At 37.6% G+C, this 27,593-nt stretch overlaps 2 protein-coding genes across 4 annotated transcripts; one reads left to right on the forward strand and one right to left on the reverse strand.

Annotated features, from left to right (window-relative positions):
- Window positions 1-1,275: 1,275 nt before the first annotated feature.
- On the reverse strand, window positions 1,276-25,419 carry utp15 (UTP15 small subunit processome component). Of its 3 annotated transcripts, none has more exons than XM_088910468.1 (13): window positions 25,401-25,419; window positions 14,225-14,356; window positions 13,186-13,278; window positions 12,567-12,751; window positions 10,744-10,922; window positions 9,622-9,747; window positions 8,742-8,877; window positions 7,547-7,631; window positions 7,069-7,224; window positions 6,590-6,691; window positions 5,887-6,020; window positions 4,969-5,027; window positions 1,276-2,016 (listed from the first exon to the last, which is right to left on the reverse strand). In XM_088910468.1, the coding sequence occupies exons 2-13, from the start codon at window positions 14,312-14,314 to the stop codon at window positions 1,784-1,786; spliced, it is 1,578 nt and encodes a 525-aa protein (XP_088766594.1). In that variant the 5' UTR covers window positions 14,315-14,356; window positions 25,401-25,419; the 3' UTR covers window positions 1,276-1,783. The 3 variants fall into 3 exon arrangements, with proteins under 3 accessions (XP_088766594.1, XP_088766592.1, XP_088766593.1); XM_088910466.1 differs by lacking the exon at window positions 25,401-25,419 and adding an exon at window positions 15,128-15,304; XM_088910467.1 differs by lacking the exon at window positions 25,401-25,419 and adding an exon at window positions 15,111-15,302.
- ankra2 (ankyrin repeat family A member 2) lies at window positions 15,331-27,128 on the forward strand. The gene is made up of 9 exons (XM_088910469.1): window positions 15,331-15,472; window positions 17,376-17,754; window positions 18,495-18,653; window positions 19,442-19,507; window positions 19,944-20,041; window positions 22,119-22,244; window positions 23,070-23,136; window positions 23,915-23,995; window positions 26,333-27,128. Exons 2-9 carry the CDS (start codon window positions 17,475-17,477, stop codon window positions 26,386-26,388), a joined length of 933 nt encoding a protein of 310 aa, XP_088766595.1. The 5' UTR covers window positions 15,331-15,472; window positions 17,376-17,474; the 3' UTR covers window positions 26,389-27,128.
- Window positions 27,129-27,593: the final 465 nt, after the last annotated feature.

Consider the following 27,593-nt stretch of genomic DNA (forward strand, 5'->3'; position numbering starts at 1 on the left):
AGTTAACAATGAAAAGACCATTTACGTCAGCAGAATGTATTTTTATGTGTGCCATAATTGCATTGTACTCATTTATCTGACAATTTTCAGCCCCCTGCTTATTCTACGTTTTACATGTTAAATCATGTTTTTGTGATGTTTCATTCTTAAATACTGATAGACAAGTTAATTCTTCTACAGAAGTCATAATCACAAAAAAAATCTGAAGGGAACTGAACACAGCTTGATTGTTCTAAAATGATAAATATGTACACAAAATATTACCGAGAAATAAATGCTTAAATTCTATAATTCTATCCCATATTAATCTTCCAGTCTGAAATACAAATTTCATTAGTACACAACTATACTGACAAATTTCACTTCACCGTTCGACAATAGAAAATAAAAAGATAGTTTCAGAAACAATGCTATACAAGTTAATATAGTGAAATATTAACTTGTTGACCTGCAATTGTACTACCAAAACCTTCCAATTTTTGTGCTTGATATTCCAATCTTTGTAAAACAAACACAAATTCACAGACTGCAGGAAATATGTGGATTCAACAGTTTTACCTGAATCTGTTGGTCAGTTGTATTGTTACTCAACAACTGTTCAAAACCCTTTTCACATTCCTCATATTGAATCTTTTTATGTATTGTTCTAATGCCCAGGCCTTTTTTCCCATGACATTTATCGTGACTAACAGTTCTATACTCCATGATTCACAGGAACCCAAGTAAAGGAAATTCAAACCTACTTGTCTCCTCTTAGAAACAACATGAATATAACCTTTCTAATAAAATAGAGGACTTTTGACAGAATATACAGTAAAATGATACTTTGTACTGTATATGAAACTCACAAAAACTACCGTAATCAAGAACTGGTGCATTTCAACATGCAGACTTCAGAAATAAATTATTTTCTGTACAGGTGAGATATTTATACATATCCAGAATTCGTCATATTCTTGATAAGAACTGAATCAATCTGGAGCCTAATGTGGAAACTTAAGGTAGAAGGCAGGACACCATTGCAGAATGCACACCCTGTTAGGTTAACTGATTAATCAAACATCATGTGTTATGATATTGATGATATACCTTAAGTGCAATCTACAAGACCGACTGGACTGTGGCTCTCCAAGACCAGGTTTTGCCCCCACTTTAAGATATGTAAACTAAGAATATCTCCATCTCAGCACATCATGACACCACCCCTTTTGTGTGCTGTTATGTACAACACCTTACCTATGTTAAGAAACGAAAGTCTTAAAAACACAACACAAATTTATTTGAAATTTTAATATAAACCTTTACTTTCACAAACATTTTATGGAAGACAGACATTTGCATTCTGTAACGGAATGCACACTAAACCTGAAAGGCACTGTAGAAGCTAGACTTTGGGTGGACAAATGTTTGATCAAGTGTATTTGGGCTGCAGAAAATTCCAAGGTATAAAAACATGGGACAGTTCTTCATTATTCCCAGTGTTTGATAAAGGTCTAGGCAGATCTTTCATTCAAAATCCAGCCCTTTAATTCTTGGTTTTGACTACAGGGAGGGTTCACTTCAAAGAACCAATCTTTAAAGTATTTAAAGATGTATCATCATGATCAGCATGTGCTACCTTCTTCCATACTGTTCAAGATTAAGATATTTTGCATGGGATGATTCTGAGAAACTCTGCAAACCTCCAGAAAACCACTAAGTGCAATGGCTGGAGCTGATGCATTGTCCAGTTGGGGATCATTTTGTATCTGCAGACTCAACTGTAATTGTTTTCTTCTGGATTTCAAACTGCCGCCACCTTTCCACTGTTTTCCACTCCATGCAGAACGTTCCCGGCTCTTATTCCGGAGGTTGCTGCCTCTTTCCTGGTGGTTGTTGCTGCAACGAGGGTGTCAATCATTCCCAGGACTTCCACCAGTTCCTCCTGGTAGTCAATCTCTTTCTCTATTGTCTCCTGCAGCCTCACGAACTGTTTGTCTATCAGTGCTGACTGCCCCACAACATGCCTGTAAATTTCTAAGCAAACAGGGAAAAAAGGGAGGTTAAAACTGGACCTTACAAAATTTCTAGACTAGTTCTAAATCTACACTGGTCCTTCAGAAGCACCACAAGTACATCGAGGTACCTTGATAAGATAAGATCACTTGATTAGTAATATACAATTTCTTGCATTAGGAATTCATCTTTTCGCATACCCCAGCTTTCCCTCCATGAGACACACAGACAGGGAGAGAAGCTTGGGGTCAGAGCACCGGGTCAGCCATTGTACAGCGCCCCTGAAGCAGCTGGGGTTAAGGGCCTTGCTCAGGAGCCCAACGGAGTAGTGTTTCTCTGCCGGCTGCAGGATTTGAACCAACAACCTTCCAGCCACAGGCGCAGATCCTTAGCCACAGAGCCACCGATCACACATTATACACGCTACTAAAAACTCCATAGGTAAATATACACTTTCTAAACACAATACAAAAAAACATTTTGATTGTCAGCATTTAAGATTGGCAGTTTTCGACCAGCAGTATTTAAATCCTGAAATGTCAATCAAGACCAATACATCTTGCACCAAGCACTAATACGAAAACATTTTAGTGCATCCTCTACATCTTTTGTGAAAAAGACAAAGCTATCATTGAATGAACTGACTTACATATTTATTTTGAAGAAATTAAGATGCATTGGAACAGCAGAGGAATCTAATATCAAAACAGGCAATTGAGAGTTCACTTTTTACAAATTTATCTTTCAAGAGCTCATTAAAATCAATAGTATTTTAAACTCCTAAAGTCTTTAAATTATTAGTGTTATCCATTTCAGCCAGTACAGAAAATAAACCACAGCAATACTTTTAAGATACTTAAACACGTGAAGAACAACTCTCCACAGTCGAAAAACATAATCCAAGCAAAGATTATGGAAACAGCATTTGCTTTCCTTCATGAATCATTACTAGTCTACAGACTAGTCTAGTTGCATCATCACAATGTCGGTTAGTGGAAGCTGTAAGGAATCTAATCCTTGCACATCTACTAGCAGGTTCTTCGGTTCTGCACATTGTAAGACTTTTTGATGTGCAAGAAACAACCGTTTACAATCTCATAAAATGAGAAACATAGACTATACAGTGCCTGCCATTAATTGGACAGCTGAAAGCTGTGAAGAGAAGTTACTGCCCAGGAGTGTTTGCTCAAAATTAACACATCTTTGCAAAGATTTACATAGTGGTCAGAGAACCACAGAAACATTTGCCAGACATCATAAGATCCTTGACCAGTACTACTCTGTAATTTTAGTGGACAATACATCCATGTTTAATTACTTTTTTAAATGACTAAATTACAATCCCAATGCTTCTAAATGCACCTTCCAATGCAACACTGAAGACTTTTGGTAGTCAATGGATTAATGTGCTTGTTCTGAAAAATTGTGATTTACATTCTAGAACATCACTGTCAGGTTCATGGACTGCAATTACACGCTTTTTCATGCTAACTAGAGTTCATCAGAACATGAAATGTCTTTCTTCAAGGTGAGATTCAAAAACGTTCTATGTGATTAGAAGAAATAAGGTGCTGATACAAAATGGAAATTTCCAAACAATGTGGAGATTGTGCTTTTTATCGAGCCATGATATGAAGCTGCTTTAAGGAATGCCAGAAATGCACACTACTCCAAGCTAATTTGTAGCTGAAACGCATAATCCAAAATATTTTAGACCATAAATAGCTTGTGTCAGTATCCTTCTAAATCTGCTCATGATATTAAAGGAACAACAGGAATGAAATGTGAAATTTCTTCATGTTTGAAGCTTAGAATTTCTCTCATTAGGTTATAAATATGTTTCTGAAAACACAAGCAACATCATTGGAGCCTGTTGAACATTCCTCTCTTTAAAGATTTCACTTTCAAGGTTTGAAAAAAACACTCCATCAGAGGTGGCTGGTTTAATACTTCAACTAAATCTCACCACTTGTTTTCTTAACCTTATGCCTACATCTTTCTTTCTACATACATTTCTCTTTGAGCTGATACACATTTCTTTTCATTCCAATGCAGTTTTCCCAACTTTACAACAGGCTGCTGTAAGAACTAGAAAAAAACAGAGATTCTGAAGTGTTGTGATCACTCCCATGCCCTTGTTTCTTTTAATACTGTCTTTCTTAAAAAAGTAATTACGATTTACTTATATATTCTGATTTTCCAGCCTTTTATTTTTAATGTCTTCATTTGTCGTCATATATTGCACCATCAGATGCAAGGTGTGAAATTATTATAATTCAGTAGATAATATATGTTCTTTATATATTTATAATATATATTTATATATTTACATACATTTATAGATGTATACATTCTTTAAGTACATTTCTTGTAAGACAATATTCTATTAAGTATAATAAGGGCACAGTTTGTTCTAATCATATTGGTTGAAATCAGGCAAGCGTCTATGTTGTTGTACGCATGTTGTACGTGAATATCGTTTACTGTAAATACACATCCATATGGATGTACATGGAAAAGGTAGTGCACAATATAAGATAATGAGGACTAAACTGAGTATGCAATGTATGCAATATTAACAATTTTACAAGAATTAAAAGATAAGTATTTTAGTAAAGCTGAAGCAAGTTTCCCCTTTTTGAAAACGTATAGCTGAATAAAAATAAAAACACACTAACAATGTTTTAATGCCTGAAACTGCATAGTAAGATTTTAACAGTCTCTGTACTTCACGTAATATGCCCATTATTTTAAATAATAATAGTCTTACTTAAATAAGACAAATTATAAAGCTCTGGAGATGGTGCCTTCCCTGAAGGGGTTAACAAATTGCATCCATCTGCATGAAAGATTTACAGTGAACCACATCTTTATCAAGGGAGCAGCATCAATATTACAAACACCTCATGTACAGAAACTGAAACAAATCATTAAATTTTAATAGTACAAATAAAGACCATGTGAAAAACTCACCCAAAACCATTTCTGCGGCATCCACTAAAACTGGGGTAAACCTTGGATCAACCATATATCTGTAAAATAAAACATGACATATAGAAAACATTACTTTTAAAGGCCCATACTTGAATAGGTTGAGGGAGTACAGAACTGATGGTAACAAAACTCAAATAAATGATGAGAAAGACTTAGTACCGGTTTTGAATTTGGAATCAATACTTATTGTTTGGACACAGAACTGTGGATAGCTTCTTTTGAGACAAATAAGTGCTTTTCTATTGCACTTCATTTGGTGCACTCCACCACATCTACAGCTGAGGTTCTTAGCATGGATTGACGGTGCTCCAACCCCAACAACACTCCAACCCCAAGACACCCTGACTCAGTCTCCCCTAATCCCAGTGTCCTTCAGACAATAATGTGCCACCACTTGGTTAATGGCACACAACCACGTATTGGAAAGAGTTTACTAAAGACTGTCTGTTCAGTCACTAACAGCATTAACAGCAGTAGGCACATCTGTTCCTCTCATTTCTCATTAAAGTCCACTTCACATTTAGTCTTTTTTGGATGCAAGAGGGGAAGGCAATCTGTTAGGGGATAATGTCTAACAGCATGAGCAAGGCTGGAAGATGGCAATCGAACAGAAAATGAAACAAAGAAGACTAAGTGAATACAGACACCATGGCCTCTCCTTTCACTGGTACATGGCCACAGTAAGCCATCTTACATGCTGTATCCGGTATTTACAACAACGCTGCCTGCCTAGAACGAGGCAGAATACTGCTGTATTATCCGTCGGAATTGAGCAGAGCAGATACTACAAATAGTGGAGTGATGCAAAAGGAGTCACAGAGATAAAAATAGTCTGTAAGGGTGGAAGTATGATGCTGTAATGACTCCACTCACACTGTCCCATTGAAAAACCTGTACCTGATCAAGAAGTTGAGTAGGTTTGTAAGGCTCTTCTCATCTCGGCCTGCGAGGGCATTTTTCAGAGTGCCTCTGCGGTTCAGCTCCTGAATCACAGCCACCGTTACCTCTGGTCTCTTCATATGAACCCTTCGCTGAACACAACACACACAGACAGAAACAAGAGGTGCGTTAATCATTGCCAAGTGCCAATTTAATAAACAACTCACAGTGTTTCTCAGTAAACAATTCAGGGGCCTGCCTATAATTTAATTTTGTGTGCCTTCTGAAGACTTTACTGAATGATTGATAAGTATTTTAATAACACACTGCACATTCTTTTTGTAAGCAGAACAGACAGAAAGTAGGCGATTTGTATTTATACACAGTGTTGACTGTGCAGTCCATGGTGCTCAACAGGAAAAGCATGAGAATCTGACTCATGTGGCCTTGTACACAATATATTATTTCCATCACACCACACAATGATTCTGTTTTGTTCGCTTTAATTTCTCCATCCAAAGAGACAAATCATTTCCATTCACACTTTATTACCCCCTGGGGGAAACTGGTTTTATGGCTCAGTCCAATACAACAATACAACAAAGTAAAAAAAACACAACCAACAGAGAAGACAGTATCTGACCTTGTTCTCCTTTTCAATACTGCCATTGATCTCTTAAGGTCTGCCCTACACAAATGAGACAAATGTAAGACCACTTACCTCCAAAACAGTGTCAAGAGCCTTTGAAACCTGGAAGCTCTTCAGTTGCTGGTCATACTTTTTCAAGTGCATTTTGACTGGTTTGCTGACCAAGAAATCGTCCTAAAAAAAGATGACAAGACGTTTTGACTAAGAACCTAACAAATGAGACAATTAAAGTAACAACCTCTTTAATGAACAAACACTCAGTTATGGAATGGGGAAAAAGGACAAACTGTAGTGTGAAAAGGTGATGTATTGCTGTTTAATTTTAAATTAAAAACAAGTAATAATGGACATTATTTTGTTGCTAACCAGCTTAAAACACATTCCAATGTGTATTTATTTCAGTTGGGAGCATTTTCTAATTAGGAAAGTTCACAGATCCTGCTTATGCAGATGTGAGGACACCTTCCATTAAAAAATATCCTTTTCTTTCAAAATAACAAGTCGGATTCAGAAAAGCCATTCAGTCAACTTTTAGGCAATTGTCAGAGAACCTGCTTTGGCATGTAATTCTTCCCCTTGACAAAGAAACGATATGTTGGCCGTCGCCTCTTCCGACTGGCTGCTTCCTGTTTCTCCTCTGGGTGCTTCCTGTGTTTCACATTCAACACTCCATTGGTCATCCCAACAACAATCGCTTCATCTTCAGGCTGGGAGCAAGTACAATACCAAGAGTGACATGAGACGACTATAGACACTGGTATACAAATGGCAACTGCGTGAACTTAAAAATACTAACATTTCAAAATCTTAAACACAGAACAGAGAGAGTGCCAAGCCACCTTCTTCAGTTAGGAGGATGATTATGGTATTCAGATAATATAAAACCATCTAGAAAAATGGCCAATGCGAGTGCTATTGAATTTCTCAATGCATTTTTTTTTTATTTAGACTTATCTGAAGAGCAATGGCCTTTTTAAATAAAAAATAAAATAAAAATCCCTTCTGTCTTGAGTTGGTACATATACTTACTGCCAGGGCGACGCTAAGAACGGAAGCAGCGTAGTCAAAACTGTGCACTGCTTTGTAGGTTGCTGTGCTGTACACTTTCACATGCCTGGAAAAAAGGACACATACTCCCTGTAGAACCATTTTTGTCACAAACGACAGTATATGTTACAGCAGATTTACTGTATGCTTTTCTTTACCCTATATAATGAGCATTACATAAATGTCAGCTATATGATGCTATTATAATATTACTTCTTTTTCACTTTAACTTGATGTCTATTAAATGTGTTTCTTTCATTAAAATTAACAGGAAAATTATTATTTAATAGATATGGGCATTAAGGATAATTTGATGGACTGTATTTACACAAAAATTCATAGGAGGAAGCCCTTTGGTTTGGCTCTTGGTAATGTCTTACTGACTCCAGAACATTCTTAACAGATTTATGAAATGTTCATGTGAAGTCTTAATAACGTTTAAATGATCCTCTACTGAGTTTTGATGATCTATTGTTTATTTTTAACAAAAAGTTCACTTTTCAAATTACCGACAGCCCAAAACCTAAAGACTCTAGTAAATGTGAAATTCAAATTCACATTCCGTAATGTCAGGAGCAACTGATTTTACCACTATACAAATAAATAATTTAAAGGAAAAACACCGTCTGGCCTCTTAAATAAATAAAAGCAGCAAATCATTTTGAATGGACTAGCTACATAAAGCTAAGCAGTGGAACCAACAGACAAAATAAAATAAGATTTGCACTGAACGCCTTGGCTTCAAAAATGTTCTTGCTTGTCAAAGGACAGTGTCTTGCAACCCAACAGCAGGGACATAAAACACTAAACAAAGCACAAGCCAGCAAAGACATTTTTGAGTGGACCTTAGAATGACACGCAGGAAATGGTCATTAACATTGCAAAAATAATGTATGTACATGCTGCATTTCAGGAATGAAGTGACGGGTCCATTCAGGCACAACACATTTGTTTAGGTTTCTGTATCTGCTATTATGTCCAGTTTTAAACTGACACTCATGCAGTTGGGGAAAACGCAGCGTCATCTGCACCATCTGCTGGATGTTAACGAAAACTGCAGTCACTTCACAAAAAAGTTCATGGAAACTAAATGCAACAAATAAAAAATGGGATATAAATAATAAAGTTTATTTCCTGTACATAGTTAAGAATGCCACAACAACCCATACACACCCACCTGTCCAGTGATCCCGAGAGCAGCCTCTGTCCTGAGGAGCTCAGGCACAGGCAGGTTACCGTTTTATGATGATTCTTCAATGAGACAAGCTGCTGTCCTCCTTTCAGCATGTCCCAGACCTTCACATATCGCCCACCTACAAATAAAATACAGCATCGCTATAATCATCTCAATTGAAAGGCTGGGGTTCCAGAGCTGAATTTTAAAAAGGCAATTACAAACAGATAATATTTTCTTACGAGATTACGATAAATGAGTTGCTTATTTCAGTAACTTAATTAATCAAGAAGCACATAATGGAGTTTGATCAAGACTACCAGACAATCACTTTCCATAATAGGTGGTGGCTATGTGTTTCATAGCATCAAAACTCTTCCCCCAAAAGTCAGTGAGCCACACAGGTCTCGTCTAACCCTCCACTGAAATCATGTACTAAAGCAAGACTAACTTGGACAAGATGAAGCAGGTAAAAAAGAAGCCTGTGCAGCGCTCTAGTTTGTTCAATTAAGAATATAACCAGAGAAATGTCATGGTCTGGACCAGTGGAACCAATGGAACATGGTCTGGACTTGTTAAGAGCAAGTTTGAAAAAATCAACCATACAGAATCTGATACATGTTTTCATTAGTTCAGTAACTTACCAACATTTAAGCTTGCCAACAGCAATCAGAAACTGAGTTGTATCCCTCGTGCAAAACAAAGACAGAAGAAAGGACGCAGACAGAGACTTTCCTCTTGAAAGGAACCCTGATACTTGTGGTACATTGCTTTTGAGGGGTAAATCTCAAATAAAATGACAAGACCAGACTGGCCTTCCTGTCAAGTGCCTTGCGCTGCAGCTGAAATTCTAAGGCAGTACATTTCACACTTTCATAGTTACCTGCCGATACCAGCAGGCCCCCAGAGGGGAAGAGTAAGACGCTCTCTACTGGCTGACTGTGATCCATGGTCATGACACTCTTGTTGGTCCGTGCATCAAACACCTTCACCGTGTGATCGTAAGAACCTGAGAACACAAGGAAGACATTAGCTATAACAAAAAATCAAGAGGCTCTGCTTCTGAGCAATCGCACATATCTTCTTTACTACTCAGAGATTCTTGAAGTGTAGTAAAGTCCTTTAAGCATGCATTAGTAACACATCAACTTCAGACATTTTATAAAAGTAACAAGTATTTTTAACTTAGCGTTACAAAACTTTTTTCCTTGCCCATTCTTGATGTGACTTTTTGCAGAGCTCTTTGAGTCTCACAAATAACATGCAAGCGCTAAATAAAGACACCAGATTTTTATTTCTTGCTTGATATGGGGCAGACGTGATACTTTGCAACTAGTACAACACAACACAACTACAGTCCTGTGTCCAACTACAGAAGGCATCACAGTGTATGCTAATAAACAACTAATCCAGAGGGAATATGGGAAAGTTAATAGCTTCATAGAAATCAGTGCTTATGGGTGTCAGAAGCAGTGCAGACTTAGCATTAGATCGCACTGGGTTGTATTCATTTCAAGAAACTGTACTTTTGAGGAAATATGGCTAGTTTTTTACTAACACAAAATCTGTGAAATGTCAAATGTCTTTAAAATATGCTTATGTTGCCCCACTTTTCACTTACTTTGTCTGTAAGCTCTCATTATCTAATTTATTTTTGTGTTTTGTTTATTTTTGGTTGTTCATTCTTGAAAACAAAACAAAAAGGAAAAACAAAGAAAAAACATTGACGGTTAAGCCATCTTTAACACCTTAAGAAAGCTTAACAGCTGAAATATGTTTTTACTTTCTACTTTTCAGTGTGGAATTAACCTTTACTTGTTTCCTTAAAGCCAATGCAAACTGACACAACTCCCCTCTTTAAATTAACAATATTGAATTTGTAATTCTTTGCACTGAATTAGGTTTTTTAGATTTAAACCACAAATGCATAAATTAAGCATGAATCAAGAATTACTTGAAATTTGTTTCCCCCTTTTTCTTGTGGTTACAATGGAATTGGTCTTACCTGTGATAAAAAGGTCTGGGTTCAGTTTACTTGTTGTCCCACAGCGCACATAGTCAGTATGTTCCTTGTAGGAGATCAGTTCTGTTGAGTTTGGTATGTCCCACAATCGGCAAGTGTAGTCATCTGATCCTGATAATATTCTAAACTTGTCTGATGTGAAGTCTGTTACGTGAACTGACCTGCAAAATAAAAGCACACAGACGCGATAGTCTTTACTAGATTATTGTATTAAAACTGTACTTCTAAGCTAAACCTTAGGAGCTTAGAAATTTGTCTGCCACAAATCTAATAAAGTTAGCATCAGATCTAAGTATTAAAATGCATAGCTCTGCAAAAGACATACACTCTAGGACATGAATTTATCCATCTCTAGCAAAATATGAAAGAATGGCATAACCCTGCAGACCTCCAGCCCTCAAGTTCTTTTCACATTTCTTACCAGAATTATCTCCTCCAGTTCCTTTCATTTTGATCTATGTCTTCCACACAATGAGACTGCACATTACTTTGCATACTCCTATAATCCCCTAACATGAGTGATAAAAAATAATAATATTTTTTTACATACCCTTTTAAGTGTTTTACAACAAAACAAAGCACAGATAAAATCAACTGAGACACATATAAGCAGACATTAATGCCACACATATAACAAAATTAAGAGAAAGTATATAACATTTTTAAAATTTAAAAAATAAATGTTTTACATAAAATGATATGGACTTGGAAATCATTTCATAGCTTTAGAGTAACAGAAAAGAATGTAAAGTCTCCCAGGGCTCAGAGCATTATTTGAGTGCCAGCATTCAAACAGCACAAATGACATGTAGGTGTCTAGGGAAATAAGAGATTACTGATGCAGTCAGAAGCTAGACAATTTGAGCCTTTAAAGGTGAGTAGTAGATTTATGAAACTTTATTCTAAAACCATAGGGAGCCAGTGCCAAGAGGTCAAAACAGCAGATATATATTTGTACATCTAGTATTATGTAAGACCCAGCAACTGAAGTTAACATTTTGCAACTTAAGAACATGTCCATCAGCAAGCACTGTACACTCAAGCATACAAAAGACTAAAAAATATATTAGCATATCTGCATCAGAGTGAGACACACAAATGGATGTGTGCAATGCTATAATGATGAAAAAAACAGTGCAAACAGAGGTTTCAAATGTAAGGCTTGAATCACCATGATTCAACAAGTACTAACGTTGATTCGAATACCATCAATAGTCAAACCAAAGTTGACAGAGCTCCAAAGCTAACAATGAAGGACAATAAAGCAGAACTTTGCTCTTTTCATTTAACACTGTCCTCTTCAAAGTTCATATCATGAGTTTTCCTGTATCAATTTTTCAACATCATCTAAGCTGTGTGATAAGGCAGATAGTGATTGATCACGTCAAGCCATGACAAAGCAGTTCCGGTAAAACCAAAAACATCTCGCAAAGCTATTCAGCAAGACTGTACAGGCAACAATATCCAAGGCATCACTGAGATCCAGCAAGGCAAGAATGGAGAAAAAACCAGGGTCAGCAATCACCAGGAAATCATTAGTTGCCCTAGCAAAAGCTGTTTCTGGGCCATACATCAGTCTGAACCTAGACTGAAATGGCTCATGCATGTTATCTGCGGATAAATAAGCTTTTAACAGCACACCAACAACAGAATCACTTAATGCATTAGAGCCCACAAATCTAAAGAACCAGCAATTAGAGTTGCTAAAACAGTTCAGTTATCACACATTCCAATGAAGTTCATTATTTTTTAAGTCAATGTGCCACAAAATAGCAAACAACCAAAACAAACACACAGATACTTACTTGGAGTGCCCGGAAAACTGCCTGAGTGCGACTCTGCCACTGATATCAAAGAGTCTCACTACCGAGTCTTCACTCCCTGCCACAAGCAGCTGCCCATCTGATCGGTATGTACCACCGTAGGCTGTGTCTTTAAACCGCGAGAAGGTTTTGATAGGCTCCTGTGAGTACTGCCCGTAAATGTGGATCTACAAATTAAAAGAGATAATAAGTCACATCTACCACTTCTTTGTGGGTGCTTTAAAACAAACATATTTATCCGTTATATCAAATATGTCATGCACAATATTTATAATAGCAATAATAAAATCCGCTCTACCTACTACAGTATTCATCTCAAGCGTACACTGTTTGATCATAAGAGCATGAGTAATGTAAGTCTTAAATTAAGTAAACATATCCACTATAATTGATATAACACTAGGAAAAAAAGTATTTCTCATTATCAGGTAATGAGACTTTAAACACTGAATTACCTACTTATAGCACTCATGTTCCATCTATAATGTGATTATTAAATTAAAAAATGTAACTGAGGGATGAAAAAATGCTGACAGGCAATATTCAAAACGATCAGGGTAATGTTAGTGCCATTAATACACCTTCAACACGAAGCACTTACTCTTGTAGATGCTGTGACAGCATAATTGTATGGGGACAGAGGAGAGAAATCTATCTTTGTAATTGCCCCAAATTCCTTTAACTGAACAGGAGTCTGCAACACAATTTGTTAGAGAGAACAAAAGTGAATAGGATTCTTTCTCTAGGAATAGGGTTTTAAAACATTACAGAAAATTACAGAAAATATTTCACACAAATCTGCTTTTATAGGTTATATGTTGAAACTGTGACCAGCAGAAGGAGTGAGATATGACAACAACAATTTAAAACTGCATTTCACTAGTGCCAAAAGACAATAAAATAAAACAAACTGAAAAAACAAAACTACTAGCCACTACAATTCTGAAGTGCTAGCACAGGTTCCAGGAAAAGCTGCTCAAAATCTTGGAAAATTCCATCAAATGCAAGCACAATATTCCATTGGGGAATACTGGAGAGAAGAAATCCATATGTTCAAATTGTCAGCTGCTGAATTTTGTTTCCAAATATAAACAAAGGGAAAAGCAACAGATATGTCTGTCATTCAATTTAAATATATTTCATTTAATCATTTCCACAAAGAAAGCCATATATTGACAAAAGATTGTGATTCTCGATACTGCAACACAATGAACCTAAGGACTTATCTTTGGAAATTCTGGAAAATCCCAAGCTCCGATCTCCTTGTAATTTAGGGCATCTACACAAGATGGAAAACTAGGATACTATGTTCTAAGATATAATGACCATGGGTAGACAGAAGATTTTTGAAAAAATAAATGGGGCATTAATGTATCATTTTACTCCTTATCATTGCTGACTATTTAGTATTTGCAGCCTTCACATCAGAAACATGGTCTACAAAAGAGATTAAAATGACTCCTACCTTCTCTCTGTAACAACCAAGAAACTCTAGGCAAGTACAACTAAACGTATTGAATTACACATAAACAAACTGTAACATTGCTGGATCAGTAAAAGAGATTTACAGCATCTGCAAAAGTCTACCATCTAAATACAGTTTAAAGTGTTTTAGTAAGCTTTTTCTATCAGATTTATACCTTGTAATTCTTCCAATATAACGTGTCTTGGGTGACTTTCTCTCCAAGCTTGGGGTAGGATTGAATTCGTGTAGGTTTAAAAGAGGACATGGTTTACTCTGTGCTGAAATCCTCAAAATTCCCAGGACTAACCTGCAAAACAAAACTAGAACTGTAGACTTGAAAGGATTAACGATGCTGTCAGTCTGAATTTGTATTCTTGCAAACATGTTTATTCTTACAAATGTTTTTCCTTCATCTTCATGTTCTGCAACGTGCTTTTTTACAAAAGCCAGCAGTGCTGAGACTTCATGTATATGGCATGTATACTGTATATTCCACATATCAGATATAAACCCCCTGTCATGATGCGATATACAAAAATTAGCGTGACATCACAACTATGAAGCAATGTGCCGAAAACAATCTAAACCTAAACTATGCTTAACATGTGTAAGACATACTGTACATTTATAAGCTTTGAACGAGATGTGAAGTGTACAGAGACCAAAATACATGATAGTTACAAAAATGATCCCTTAATTAATTTGAATCACAGAACAGATCACCGTAATTGCAATTACCGTACTATGTATTTTACAACAAAACGGTAGACAATGTACTACTCATTATCAGTGTATATAAAATGGATGGCGTGATCGATACTGAGAAAATTATTAAAACAAAATTTTAAAAAGTCTGCACTGGAAACAAATAGGATGTAATACGTGAAGTAGATCTTTACAATAATTTCGCTCCCGTTTTTTCCTACGTTTTACCATATATTTCAAGCACATATCAACCTCTTACTTTTTAAAGTAAAAATTTACAAATGCTTTACACCTCACAGGGATCATTTAATCCAAGCGTGTTCACCTAACAAGCGGCAGCAGTCTAGTTATCCTACCTCAAAAAGGTCCTTACCTCACTTTCTACGTTTAGGAAGGAAAAGTGGCCAAGCGTCTTAAGATATTTTATTCCAAAAAGCGAAGGTAAATATTTGATGAAGCAGATCGTTAAAATTAATAAATTTGTTGAACATCAAGAAGCAATCACGTTGTTACGGTGTCGACAGGGGGCAGCCATTTTGGATGAAGTACACTTCCTGTTTCAACCTTCAATAAACTTTATTGATTGCACGGAGGTGTCAAGCGTTACAATAAGCTTTGCGCTCTGAATGTATGGTTGTGACACAAACAGCTTCGGTTTTCCTGTAACAACAAAGACGAGAGAGCGTAATTTATGAAAATGTTACATTGAAGAGCACTGGTAGGTTGATGGTGCCGATTAGAATTTACAAATATGCATTTATTGTTTTTCGGGGTTTAAATGCCGTATCTCTAGTTATTTATATTGTGGAGAATTTGCTGGGGTGTTTATTTTCTCCGTAGTCTGCTTCGGGCTTTTTTTCAGAGGTGTACGATTATAAATGCAATGAATATTCGTTGGTTTCATTTTGCTTTTCCGGGGCTACGCGTACGATCACATTCATACAGCGTTGTTGTTATAAAATCTAAATAGCTGTGCTTACTCTCATAAGGCCGTCTGATGTGTATTCAAACTTGTTGCCGGTGTCCAAGACAGGAGATTGACACCTCCAAAGAAAGAACGGAGAGTAAACAAGAATGCGATACTGTTACTTGCTGTAAATAGAATATAGAAGTTGTGACATTGGTGAAGTTTATAGTACATATATATATGTTTTGTAATTCACCATGTTCCCTGTACAGCAACAGGACTAAACAGTGTAAAATCATAAGAGACAGAAACGGGTCTAGTGTGAAGCATTTAACTATGCACTGTAACTAAAAGTGAAAAAGGCATTATCGAGATTCCGTCTATGCTTCTGGAGGTTCGTGTTAAATAAACTCTGGCATTTCCACATTAAATAAAGAGAGGTTTCTAAACGCTAAGCATCAGTACCCTAAATGTCCTTTAATTAGGCCACAGCCAATCAATTTACTTCTTTCACTAATTCCTGCTCCTTCTGTGATAAAACGCTTTTGCACCAGGTTGCATTCGGCAACTTTCCAATTTAACCCTTTTAACGGAACCTTTTTTTTTCAGTGTATTCAACTGATAATAACAGTAATAATAAATAAAACATAGGGTGTTTAAATCTCTATTGTTTTGCAAATGTGCTCATACTTATTATTATTATTATAATAATTGCTTACACTTATATAGCACTTTTCTAGACACTCCACTCAAAGCGATTTACAGGTAATGGGGACTCCCCTCCACCACCACCAATGTGCAGCCCCACCTGGATGATGCAACGGCAGCCATAGTGCGCCAGAACGCTCACCACACATCAGCTATCAGTGGGGAGGAGAGCAGAGTAATGAAGCCAAGATGGGGATTATTAGGAGGCCATGATTGGTAAGAGCCAAATGGGAAATTTGGCCAGGACACCAGGGCTACCCCCCTACTCTTTCCAAGAAACACCCTGGGATTTTTAATGACCACAGAGAGTCAGGACCTCAGTTTTACATCTCATCCAAAGGACAGCGCCTGTTTACAGTACAGCGTCCCAGCACTATACTGGGGCATTAGGACCCACATAGACCGCAGGGTGAGTACCCCCTGCTGGCCCCACTAACACCTCTTCCAGCAGCAACATTAGTTTTTCCCAGGAGGTCTCCCATCCAGGTACTGACCAGGCTCATACCTGCTTAGCTTCAGTGGGCTGCCCGTTGTGATTAGCAGGGAGATATGGCTGATTGGGAGGTTTTGTAATGCATGTTTGGTAATGGAGTGTCTTTGGTTCTATTCCACAACATTTCGTCCCCTCAGCACAAGTTTACATAAACGTGTATGTACATCTAAGATGATTTTTTTCTTCTTTTGCTAATTGTGAAAACAAAAATAAAATGAAAAAGAAGGCCACGGTGCTCCACAGCAGCCAAGTATCCATTTTCAAAGACCCTTTCATTGTTTTCAGTTGCCAATTTATTACCTCTGTGCAGTTTTTTAAAGATATTTGGCTACACTGCGAACCATTGAAATGTCTGTGCTACCAAGTACTGGACTAGGAGTCACGGTGTCATTTAGATTTATTAAAGAGGTACAAACAGATTTCGAATATGTGAATCTTTTCCTATGTAACACCACCAGATCTGTCTTGTATTCACTGGCATTAACCTCTGATTTATGTTTGGTTTTTCATCAGGCTTCCAGTCTTGTCAGCGGAACCCTGAGCTCTGTAATGCAGGTCGGGGGGTGGGGCTCAGTTGTGTCTGAGAGGACTATGTAAAGGACGATTAATTCAATGGAGGATCAGAGTGCAGAGTGCCAGCTGGTCACAGAGGAGATGGAGGACATCTGCATCCTGCAGGACATGAGCAGCATCAAAGGGGAGCACCAGGGGGGCGGAGGTGGAGAGGAGGAGGGCTCGCAGAATGTTGCCATGGGGATAAAGTTCATTCTGCCCAACCGCTTTGACATGAACGTCTGCTCGCGCTTTGTCAAGTCCCTGAACGAGGAGGACAGTAAGAACATCCAGGACCAGGTGAACTCGGATCTGGAGGTGGCATCGGTCTTATTTAAAGGTACGTCTCCGCCATTCAATCTTCTGACATCTGTAACGAGATTCCCCAGAGAGATTCCCTTTCCGGGTCAACTGTACTATCCTACAAATCATTCCTTTCTCTCTTTTCTCGTCATGTAGTGCCTCAATTAAAATAAAATAAAAATCCTTACACATATATAGCACTTTTCTGGACACTCCACTCAAAGCGCTTTACAGATAATGTGGACTCCCCTCCACCACCACCAATCTGCAGCCCCACCTGGATGAGGTGCGCCAGTACGCTCACCACACCACTGTCAGTGGGGAGGAGAACAGAGTGTGAAGTCAATTCATAGATGGGGAATATTAGGAGGCCATGATTGGTAAAGGCCAATGGGAAATTTGGCCAGGACCGAGTCAGGACCTCGGTTTTGCGTCTCATCCGAAAGACGGCAGCTTTTAACAGTATAGGGTCCCTGTCACTCTACTGGAGCATTAGGACCCACACAGACTGCAGGGTGAGCGCCCCCCACTGGCCCCACTAACACCTCTTCCAGCAGCAACCTTAGTTTTTCCCCAGGAGGTCTCTCATACAGTAAATGACCAGGCTCATATCTGCTTAACTTCACTGGGCTGCCAGCTATGAGTCGCAGGGTATTATGGCTGCTGGCCAAATTCCTCTGTAGTATTGAAGAATGTGCTCTAGTGGCACACTGCGGAATGATTAATGTAATGTGGTTATGTCAGCTGCATCACTAACCTTATTTTTTCTCTTCCCAGCGGAGTGCAACATTCAAACGTCGCCATCACCTGGAATCCAGGTGCGACACGTGTACACGCCGTCCACCACCAAACACTTCTCTCCCATTAAGCAATCCACGACTCTCACTAACAAGCACCGTGGGAATGAAGTCTCCTCCACTCCTTTGCTGGTGCACTGTGAGTATCCTGCGTTTTTATCACATGACTGGGGGCCTGACAGTGTTGAATACATCCTGTACTATCAATGCCAGATTATATGATTTGTGCAGCACGAAGTGAAGATATTAAATGAATCCATCCATTTTCTAACTCCTTCTTTCAATTCAGGGAGCTTCCCTGGACAAGCAGGGGAACCAAGGCAGGCTGCGCCCTGGATAGGACACCAGTCCATCTCAGGGCAGATGGAAACAGATACACAATCTCACACCTAGGGCCAATTTTCCCAGAAAAAAAATCAACCTACTAGTATGTTTCTGGACTGTGGCAGGAAACCCGGGTACTCAAAGGAAAGCTACGCGAACATGGAAAGAACATAATAATTCCACACAGATAGCATCCCAGATCTGGAATTAAACCCAGGATTCCAGCTGTGTGAGGCAGCAATGCTAATCACTCTGCCTCCCTGATATTAAATTATATGTGAAATTAAAATTCAGTTTTGCTTGGTGTATAAGCGAGTGTAGTCTCAAGTACTTTTCTCTGATAAGATTATGACTGTAAATAAACCATTTTACAAGAAATATAGAGCAGGTTCAGTTTATCAGTGCTATAATCAATATACAATTTATGATAGTTCACCGGTGGTACATACTTGCCATCCCATCAAAACAAACCAAAAAAAAAAAGCTGAAGTTGTGTGAAACAAAAAACAAGTACTGCTTAAATTGATTAAGAAATGTTTTAAACATGCAATATTTTCAAATACCCTTATTAACTGAAGCTCTGAATATGCTGTTGTGTTCTAGCATTGTCCATTCACCAGCTTGCAGCTCAAGGAGAAATGGTGTTCCTGGCAAGCAGGATTGAGCAAGGTGTGTGGCGAGATTTTTTCACTCACTCATGTCCTTTTTAACATGGTACTCTTCAGTGTTATCAGATAGAGAAATCGTAGAATACAAGAAGCTTTGGCTGACATCTGTTTTGCTCGGTTTCTATAGCAACTGAAGCAAATTGTGGGCAAGTTCATTACAGGCTCTTGACTCGCATAAACCCATGAATAATTGTTGTGGATTATTAAAAATAATTTAAAGGCTTTTCTTGCATATAATGGCTTAATGCCTTAATACATGTTATAGTATTATGATGTGTTTAGGTGTTATCTAAGTTGTGTGAGGCTTGTATTGTGCCATTGTAGGGGGTACTCCGTAATGTTCTATTGTTAGAAGTCATTGATTTTCTTTTTCACTCAATTGCTTCCTTTTGGTTTAGTATTTATTAGTGATTTTAAATTTTAAATTGTCTACCTAGAAACGGTAATTAACCTTCAGGACGAAGAAGGCTTCACTCCTCTGATGTGGGCAGCAGCTCATGGCCAGATTGCTGTTGTGGAGTTCCTGCTTCAGAACGTAAGAACCTTAGGGCAGTGGCTCTTAATCTTTACTGGAGCCTGCACCCCTTTGGGTCTCATAATATGTTCTTGTGCCCCTCAACAAAATGTGTTGAAGTAAGGCAGTCCTGTAAATCTAACATACATCAGAACTACAGATTGAAAGAGAGAGAAATCTTTTAATTTTGTAGTAAAATTAAGAATAAATGAAAAAATGCACATTTTTTTGAAGGTTACCTTATAATACCTAGGTTTGATGAAACAAAAAAGTTGTCATTATGTGCCTGTGCTTCATTTGTGTTTTTGTTGATTTATCTTTAAAAAATCTGGCATGCCTCATACCTCCAGAGAGGGCATCTGGCACCCCAGGTTAAGAACCACAGCTTTAGAATGAATCTAACTCAAAGCTCTACAGTGCTGCACCAGGACAGGGGGTGTCCATTGCTCTTAGCACTGAAGGAACATGTGCAGAATATGGGAAACATGCAAGTTTGTTGCTGGAATGCAGATCTTGCTTTTAATCAAATGTGTCTGAGCTCCTGCACCACCCATTTTCAGACTGCTTTGTCCAGTTCTGGGCTGTGAGAGAGTCGGCTCCTCTATTGGCAAGAAAGGGGTACAAGGCAGGACACAGCCTGGACAGGACGCCAGTCCATCGCAGGGCACACACAGACACAAACACACACACACTCAAATCCGGAGAAGGATTGTGGGCTTGAATTGACTTTGAATGAACCTTTTTTGCCCCTAAGGGAATTTATCTTGCACATCAAGAGTGCATAAACAAATAACATATACGATAATAATAAAATAAAACAACTGTACAATACCATGGTACAAAACAACATTTAACAGCATACAATGCCCACCTGCAAATATTTTTTTTAAATTTTTCAACAGTTGAATGCTTTTAGATATAAAGTGTTCATACAGAGGATCTGGTAAGTCCTTCCAGGGGGTAGGAAAGTAAGTCTAAGAAGAGTGGATGAAAGGGGTCATCTAGGATTTTTTACGTGCCAGATTTATAATATGTCTATGTTAGAAGTGATATTGAGTCCATGGATGTGCTGGTAATCTTGCTACCAGCTTTGATCACTTTGTTCAAGTTGTTTTTGTTCTGCAAGGACAAGGCACCTTCCCAGGTCTGAATATGAAAGGTTAGAATGCTCTGAATAAAACTCTTATAAAAAAAAAGTCAGCATTGTGCTTTCTACATTAAAACTCCTTAATTTTCTGGAGGAAACCAGAGCACTCAAAGGCGACCTGCTCAAACATGAGGAGAGTATACAAAAATTGAATCAGTGCTGTGCGGTGCTAACCACTACACCACCGTGCTGCCTTCCAGCAGGTAGTGTTTTTAGACGAACATTAGGAAAGAGAAAACATGATGTGTATATATACTCCTTAGGCAAGACTTTATCAAGGAGGTCGGTCTGGTCTTTCGACATGTAGTAAAACATTACGTAGCTCTTGTAGAAATGTGAACAATTATGCAGCTATATTATTGCTTTATTTAAATAATGTATTAGAGATTACACCATTTACAAATTGAGAGTATAATGAAAAAATAACAGAATGTATGTATTTGTGAGTTTTTTTAAAACAAGTATTAAGAAATCTTTTCATAGCCACAACATGTAATCTGTTGTTGGATCTGGAAGCAATACAGACTTGTTGACATGTTTTGATAGACACCTAGTTTAACAAAGTGACTTTTGATTATTCATTTTCTTAAATTACCATTTTGAATCCTGTGGATAATTTAAGGTTTCTAAAAATGAGTGTTGCCAGTCCCTGTGCTGCACCGCCTCTTAGGCAACAACTTCTGCAGCTTTTTCAATTTTTTTCTTTTCTTCAACAGACCTCCCGTCTCCTGGTTAGATTTGTATTTTGCATGCATTTTTTGCCTCTTATTTGGAATGTTTTGGAACTACTTTTGACCACCAATTTAATCTAATGATACACATTCAAATGCATGTTTCATAACCCCCAAAAAGTGCAGTTGATTCTAAGTAGGAAATAATGTTTAAAAATAAAAGACATTGTGCTCCAAAAGATATTAAATTTGGGTTTTCCTTACCTTTCCTTCTGTGTAGGGAGCAGATCCCAATATCCTTGCAAAAGGAAGAGAAAGTGCTCTGTCATTAGCCTGCAGTAAAGGATATACTGACATTGTGAAGATGCTCATAGACTGTGGAGTGGATGTCAATGAGTATGACTGGGTAAGTCTGCCTTTCAAATCTTTTCTGTTTTTTTCCTGTTCAGGTGGGCGATTGCAGCCATTGTTTAGGCATCTGAAAAATCCCCCCTTCTCTTTCTTTCATCTGATAGTGTTGTATAAATTTAGTACTTCTCAAGTTTTAGAGTTTTGCTATGCACAAAATACTGTAATGAAAACTCTCACGTTTTGTAATAAATGGTTTTATGTGCATTCTGTCTAATTGCTGTCTTGTTGTGACCACAGGCTGGGGAACTTCTCCATTTAAAATGATATTTGACAATTATATTTTGCATATTTTGAGTGTTTGATGATGCAAGAGTGCTTGGTTTGATCACGGCATTTAAAGCTGCCTTGAAAAATCAAATAAAGTGAGAGAAATAGGGCAGAAAGAGAGGGTTAATGTTTTTTAAAAATATTTAATTTGCGAGTCTTCATGCATCTAAACCTTGTTCTTTGTACTCATATGATGAACAGATTCAGATAAGCAAATTAAAACAACATGTTTGGGGTAGATTGAATCTGAATTACTATTATTTTATTATATAATACTTATATATTTTTCACAGAATTATGTATAATTCAGAGGACAACTGGAATCATTGACTCTAAATCCTTTTTGTCTTTATCAGAGAAAATGTAGATCTAAGTCTCTTTGTCCAGCTAAAGATAGGTATTTTGTTTATATATTTGCTGTTTTAGGAACACATTGTGAAGCTTGCAGTACTGATGACGGAATGAAAAACAAATGTTCCATTGCTCATCTCTGTGACGTGGATTCACTGTTATGATCTTCCATTCTAAGAAAAGCATGCTTGATTTATTTCAGAATGGGGGCACTCCTTTGCTGTATGCTGTGCATGGGAATCATGTACGCTGTGCGGAAATTCTCCTGGGTAAGCACAAAAAGGACAGCCCTTAAAAAATGCATGGCATTACATTCTGACCACAGATAGATGGAAACGCTTTCTGATAAACTCTAGGGGTAATATTTGTTTTTTTTATTTCTTCTCACACAATGGGCTTTTGAAGTGCAGGATCTTAAACTGCTGGGCATATTTGCACTAACCACTCGAAAACACTGAACTAGTTCCAGCTGCACCAATTAAGAGGACACCAGGCACAGAAAATGAGTCTTGGATGAATCTCTCTTCACAAGTGAGAGAGCCACATTAGAGATTTTCGAACTGAAGTGGACAAGAATGGTTATGGACAGTAGCCAATGCTGCCTGTGTGTGCTGATTCTCTACATGAGCTATACTAAACTGCTTTATTTAAAAATGTGTTTCAAAGATAGCGAGATATAGATATATTTCTAGATAAAACTGAAATTTGTGACGAGTTTTGATTAGATGTATATTTTTGCACGTTTAATTAGCTTTGGTGCTCTTGGGTTTGGTTTTCATATGGAGATGTGTTTATGTCAATGGGACAGTGTTACAACACCTTTAGAATTACAGTTCAATTTAAATGCAGGTATAACTGCATTCTGAATAACAAAAAGGAGCAATTTCTTCCAATAAACAGAATTAATACAGTAACATGGTAGGTACTTGCATAGGAAAAGGTTTGTAGCAATTAAATTACAATGGTAATGATAATTAAAATATTTTGAATCTGATGTGCTGTCTGTATGTTTTTGAATGGCTCACCTTTGCTTTCTTTTCTGTTTAGACAGTGGAGCAGACCCAACAATTGAAACTGACTCAGGCTTCAATGCCATGGATATGGCTGTAGCTATGGGCCATAGGAATGGTAAATATCTGTTATAATACATTTCTTCTTTGTAGGTTTTAATACTGACATTATAGAACTAAACATGCAAACTTGATCTAAAGGAGGGTTGCCCAACTATGATTCTGGAGGACCACTGTGCAAGCAGGTTTTAATTCCAGTTCAGCTAGTTGAATTCATTGTTGAAGTCATTAGGAACTTCGGATCCAAAGTATAAAACCCAAGGCAATTTCAGTTGTTGTAATAACCCAGAAACTGTGTGAGTATATTGTTTTCAGCATTTGGCTTAATCAGAATCCCCTATGCAAGGAGTTTGCTCCTGCAAAATCTGATGTAATTTGTAAAGTTAGTCTTATCAATAGTTCCAGCAGTCTCACCCTCCCTGCGAAGCTCATCTGGCAGTGCCTTTTTTGATAACACCACAGCATTTGTGGCCCATTCATTCTCTAACTGCTTCATCAAATTCAGGGTCACAGGGGAGCCAGATCCTATCCCAATAAGCAATGTACGCAACGCAGGATACTCTCTGGATGGAACTGCTGCGCTCACAACAAACACAGACACACACTCGCACACACTCACTTCAGGGGCAGTTTTTCCAGAAGCCAATTAACCTGCCAGTATGTTTTTGGACTGTGGGAGGAAATCGGAGCACAGGGAGAACATCCATTCGAACATGGACTATTTTTGTGGTTCTGGCAAGACGTCCGCCAAAGACAAACTCGGCTCCAAAATGCAATAAAGAATTATAGAGAAAGATTGGTGTGTCTTATAGTTAAACATCTGCATTCACTGACTGGATTGACATGAATTGATCTAAGCGGTGATGTGACACTTCAAATGGGCATGCCAAAAATGGCAGACTTTTTTTCTTCATGAAAAGATTAGTTATTTAATTTATCCACAGATATTATCAATACTGTGGACATACTGTATGTTCAAACCTGGGCCATGTTTTCTGTCCCTGTCCCAGTCTGACTGCTGCTGATTTTTGATTCCCAGAGAAATACTTGACAAATACAAGACTAAGAAACAAACCAGGAATGTCCATGTACCATTATGCAGTGTGCCAGTTTTACATTGAGTAGCCCGAGTCTGAGTCTGTGCACAGCAGCTGTAATTATGTGAAGTCATTCAGGAAGCATTTTTAATGTTTTATCAAACATTTTGGCTTTATATACCAGAACCTATTGGCACATACTAAGTCCGTTCAGAGTCAAACTGTGCATGTGAGTGCTTAAAATGCCAGTGCTCAGATGTAGTCAGTGTAGAATCATCATTTGTGAACCTCATGAATTAAACACTGCCATCACGTCATTGCTGCAGCATGTTCAGTTCATCCTCTGGAAAATTAGATCCTCAATTATTAAAATATGTATAAAATATGTACAACATTTTAATCACAGGTTCATGGAAAAAATGCAACCTTGTCTCAGCTGAAGAAATCTGTTGAAGTGTTTTTTTCTTCAGCTGGAGGGAAAGTGCATCATTTTGTAAGACCCGTTCTTGCATCTCAGCACATCCCAAGCTTAGGTTTCTTTACATGCAAAGAAGAGTTCTTTAGGAATAGGCTAGGTATGAAAGAGAAATAAAAAAAAATACTTATTTTTATTTTTAGATTAGTATACTTTAGATTAGTTATGCTTCAGATTATTTTTTATACTTACTAGTTTTAATAAGTCCTTTCTCATTAAAATAAAATGCATAGTGGATTGAAAATGGGGAGGCATGCTGGTAAAGAGATTAGTATTTGCTGCCTTGTAGCACTGGGGCCCTGGGTTTAATAACTGACCTAGGGTGATGTCTGCATGGGGTTTGTATGTTCTCATTGTGTTTGCATGGGATTCTGCCAGATGTTCCTGTTTCCTCCCATAGTCCCAGAACATACTGGTAGGTTAATTGGCTTCTGGAGAAATTGATCCTGGTGTGAGTGTGTGACGGTTTGTGTATGTCTGGCTGACCTGTGTTGGACACTACATCCCCTTCAAGATGTACCATATATTGCGCAACTTGCTTGCTGGGATAGTCCGACTCCCCTGCAACCCTGTATTGAGTTAAGTGTCTAGAAAATGGATGGGTAGATGTATTGAAAATGTGCATATATATATTGAAACAGTGATCCAGATTTTGAAAAGGGTAGCATATTTTGTAATTGGTGTATTTATCAGCATTTTCTTTTTTTTTAAATAACAGTCAAACTTGATTTCTATGTACTGTAGCTTTTGTTTTATACGACATTTGTTACGTTTGTCATTTTCATACAATATTATTTTGTTTTCATTGTTCCATTCAGACATTTTACCATGTAAACTGTGATGTTATTCTGAGTGCCTTTTTTTGTTTTGGTTTTTTTTTCAGTACAACAGGTAATGGAAACTCACCTGTTAAAGCTTCTTCAAGGAATCAAGGAGTGACGTAAGAGAATAAAGATGACTACAGAGATTACTTCAACTGTTATTAAAATACTTAAGCGTGAAATGGGTAATGGCGTTGAAGATGTTTTGCATGTTTTGCTTTAACTATGCCAATTGTACCTAATGTAAAAATCACAATCTGTCATCTGTTCCCTAAAGCAACCATTAACTAGATTATTGTGCTTCTTGTGTGGTATTGTACTGTATATCAAATAGTATAGCTGCACTCAAAGATATTTTAACAGTGAGACAAGAAATCTATGAAGAAAATGGAAGTTTTACATAAATGAACATGATTAATCAATATTTATTACTCCAAATACCTTTTACTTCCAGAATGATTTAATTATTATATTTTAAACTTCAGCTAGAGTACCACCGAGATATGTGAGCTAGGATACAAGATTAATACAGCTTTTACATTTCCTACTTTATATGTTTTAAAATCATTTCACAATTCTTCCCAATTTTATAAATGATAGTAGTTCAAAATAATTTTATTTTGGTGGTTTAAGTGACTTTCTTTTCTAGTTACTGTTTAATTTATTGACTGTTTTTGTATTGACCGTGTTTGTAAATCAGATATGTAAGGTGTAGGCTTCAGTCTCAGCCTGTTTTATGTCTGTATTATTTTAGATATGTACAGTATGGTGCAACCAGAAGTGAAATTGCTTTACCACTGCAGCAAAAGCAGGGAAGCTGCTTTTATGTTGTATTTTATAAAACAGTATCAATTTAAACTGTGTGTGGTTGTTCTTTGTTACATGATGGCCAACTGAACTTTCCATGTTAAATCTGATTTCAAGGAAGAAGGGGCAACAGTGACTCACAGCACTGGGGTCCTGGATTCAGTTCCACACCTGGAGTGCTGTCTGCATGGAGTTTGTATGTTCTCCCTGCATTTGCATGGATTTCCTCCCATAGTCCAATAGGCAAATTGGCTTCTAGGAAAATTGTTTGCACGGAGCTACTGTACTGTAGATTAGAAGCAGGTGAATAAGAATAAGGTCACTTTATTGGCCACATACAATTTCTTGTATTAGGAATTTGTCTTTTTGCATACCTTAACTTGCTCTCCATAAGACACACAGAGAGGGAGAGAAGCTTGGAATCAGAGCTCACAGTCAGCCGTTTATACGGCACCCCTGGACCAGCTGGGATTAAGGGCCTTGCTCAGGGGCCCAACAGAGTAGGATTCCTCTGCA

Source organism: Atractosteus spatula, chromosome 3 (genome assembly GCF_055471065.1).
Source record: "Atractosteus spatula isolate fAtrSpa1 chromosome 3, fAtrSpa1.hap1, whole genome shotgun sequence".
Lineage (NCBI taxonomy): Eukaryota > Metazoa > Chordata > Actinopteri > Semionotiformes > Lepisosteidae > Atractosteus > Atractosteus spatula.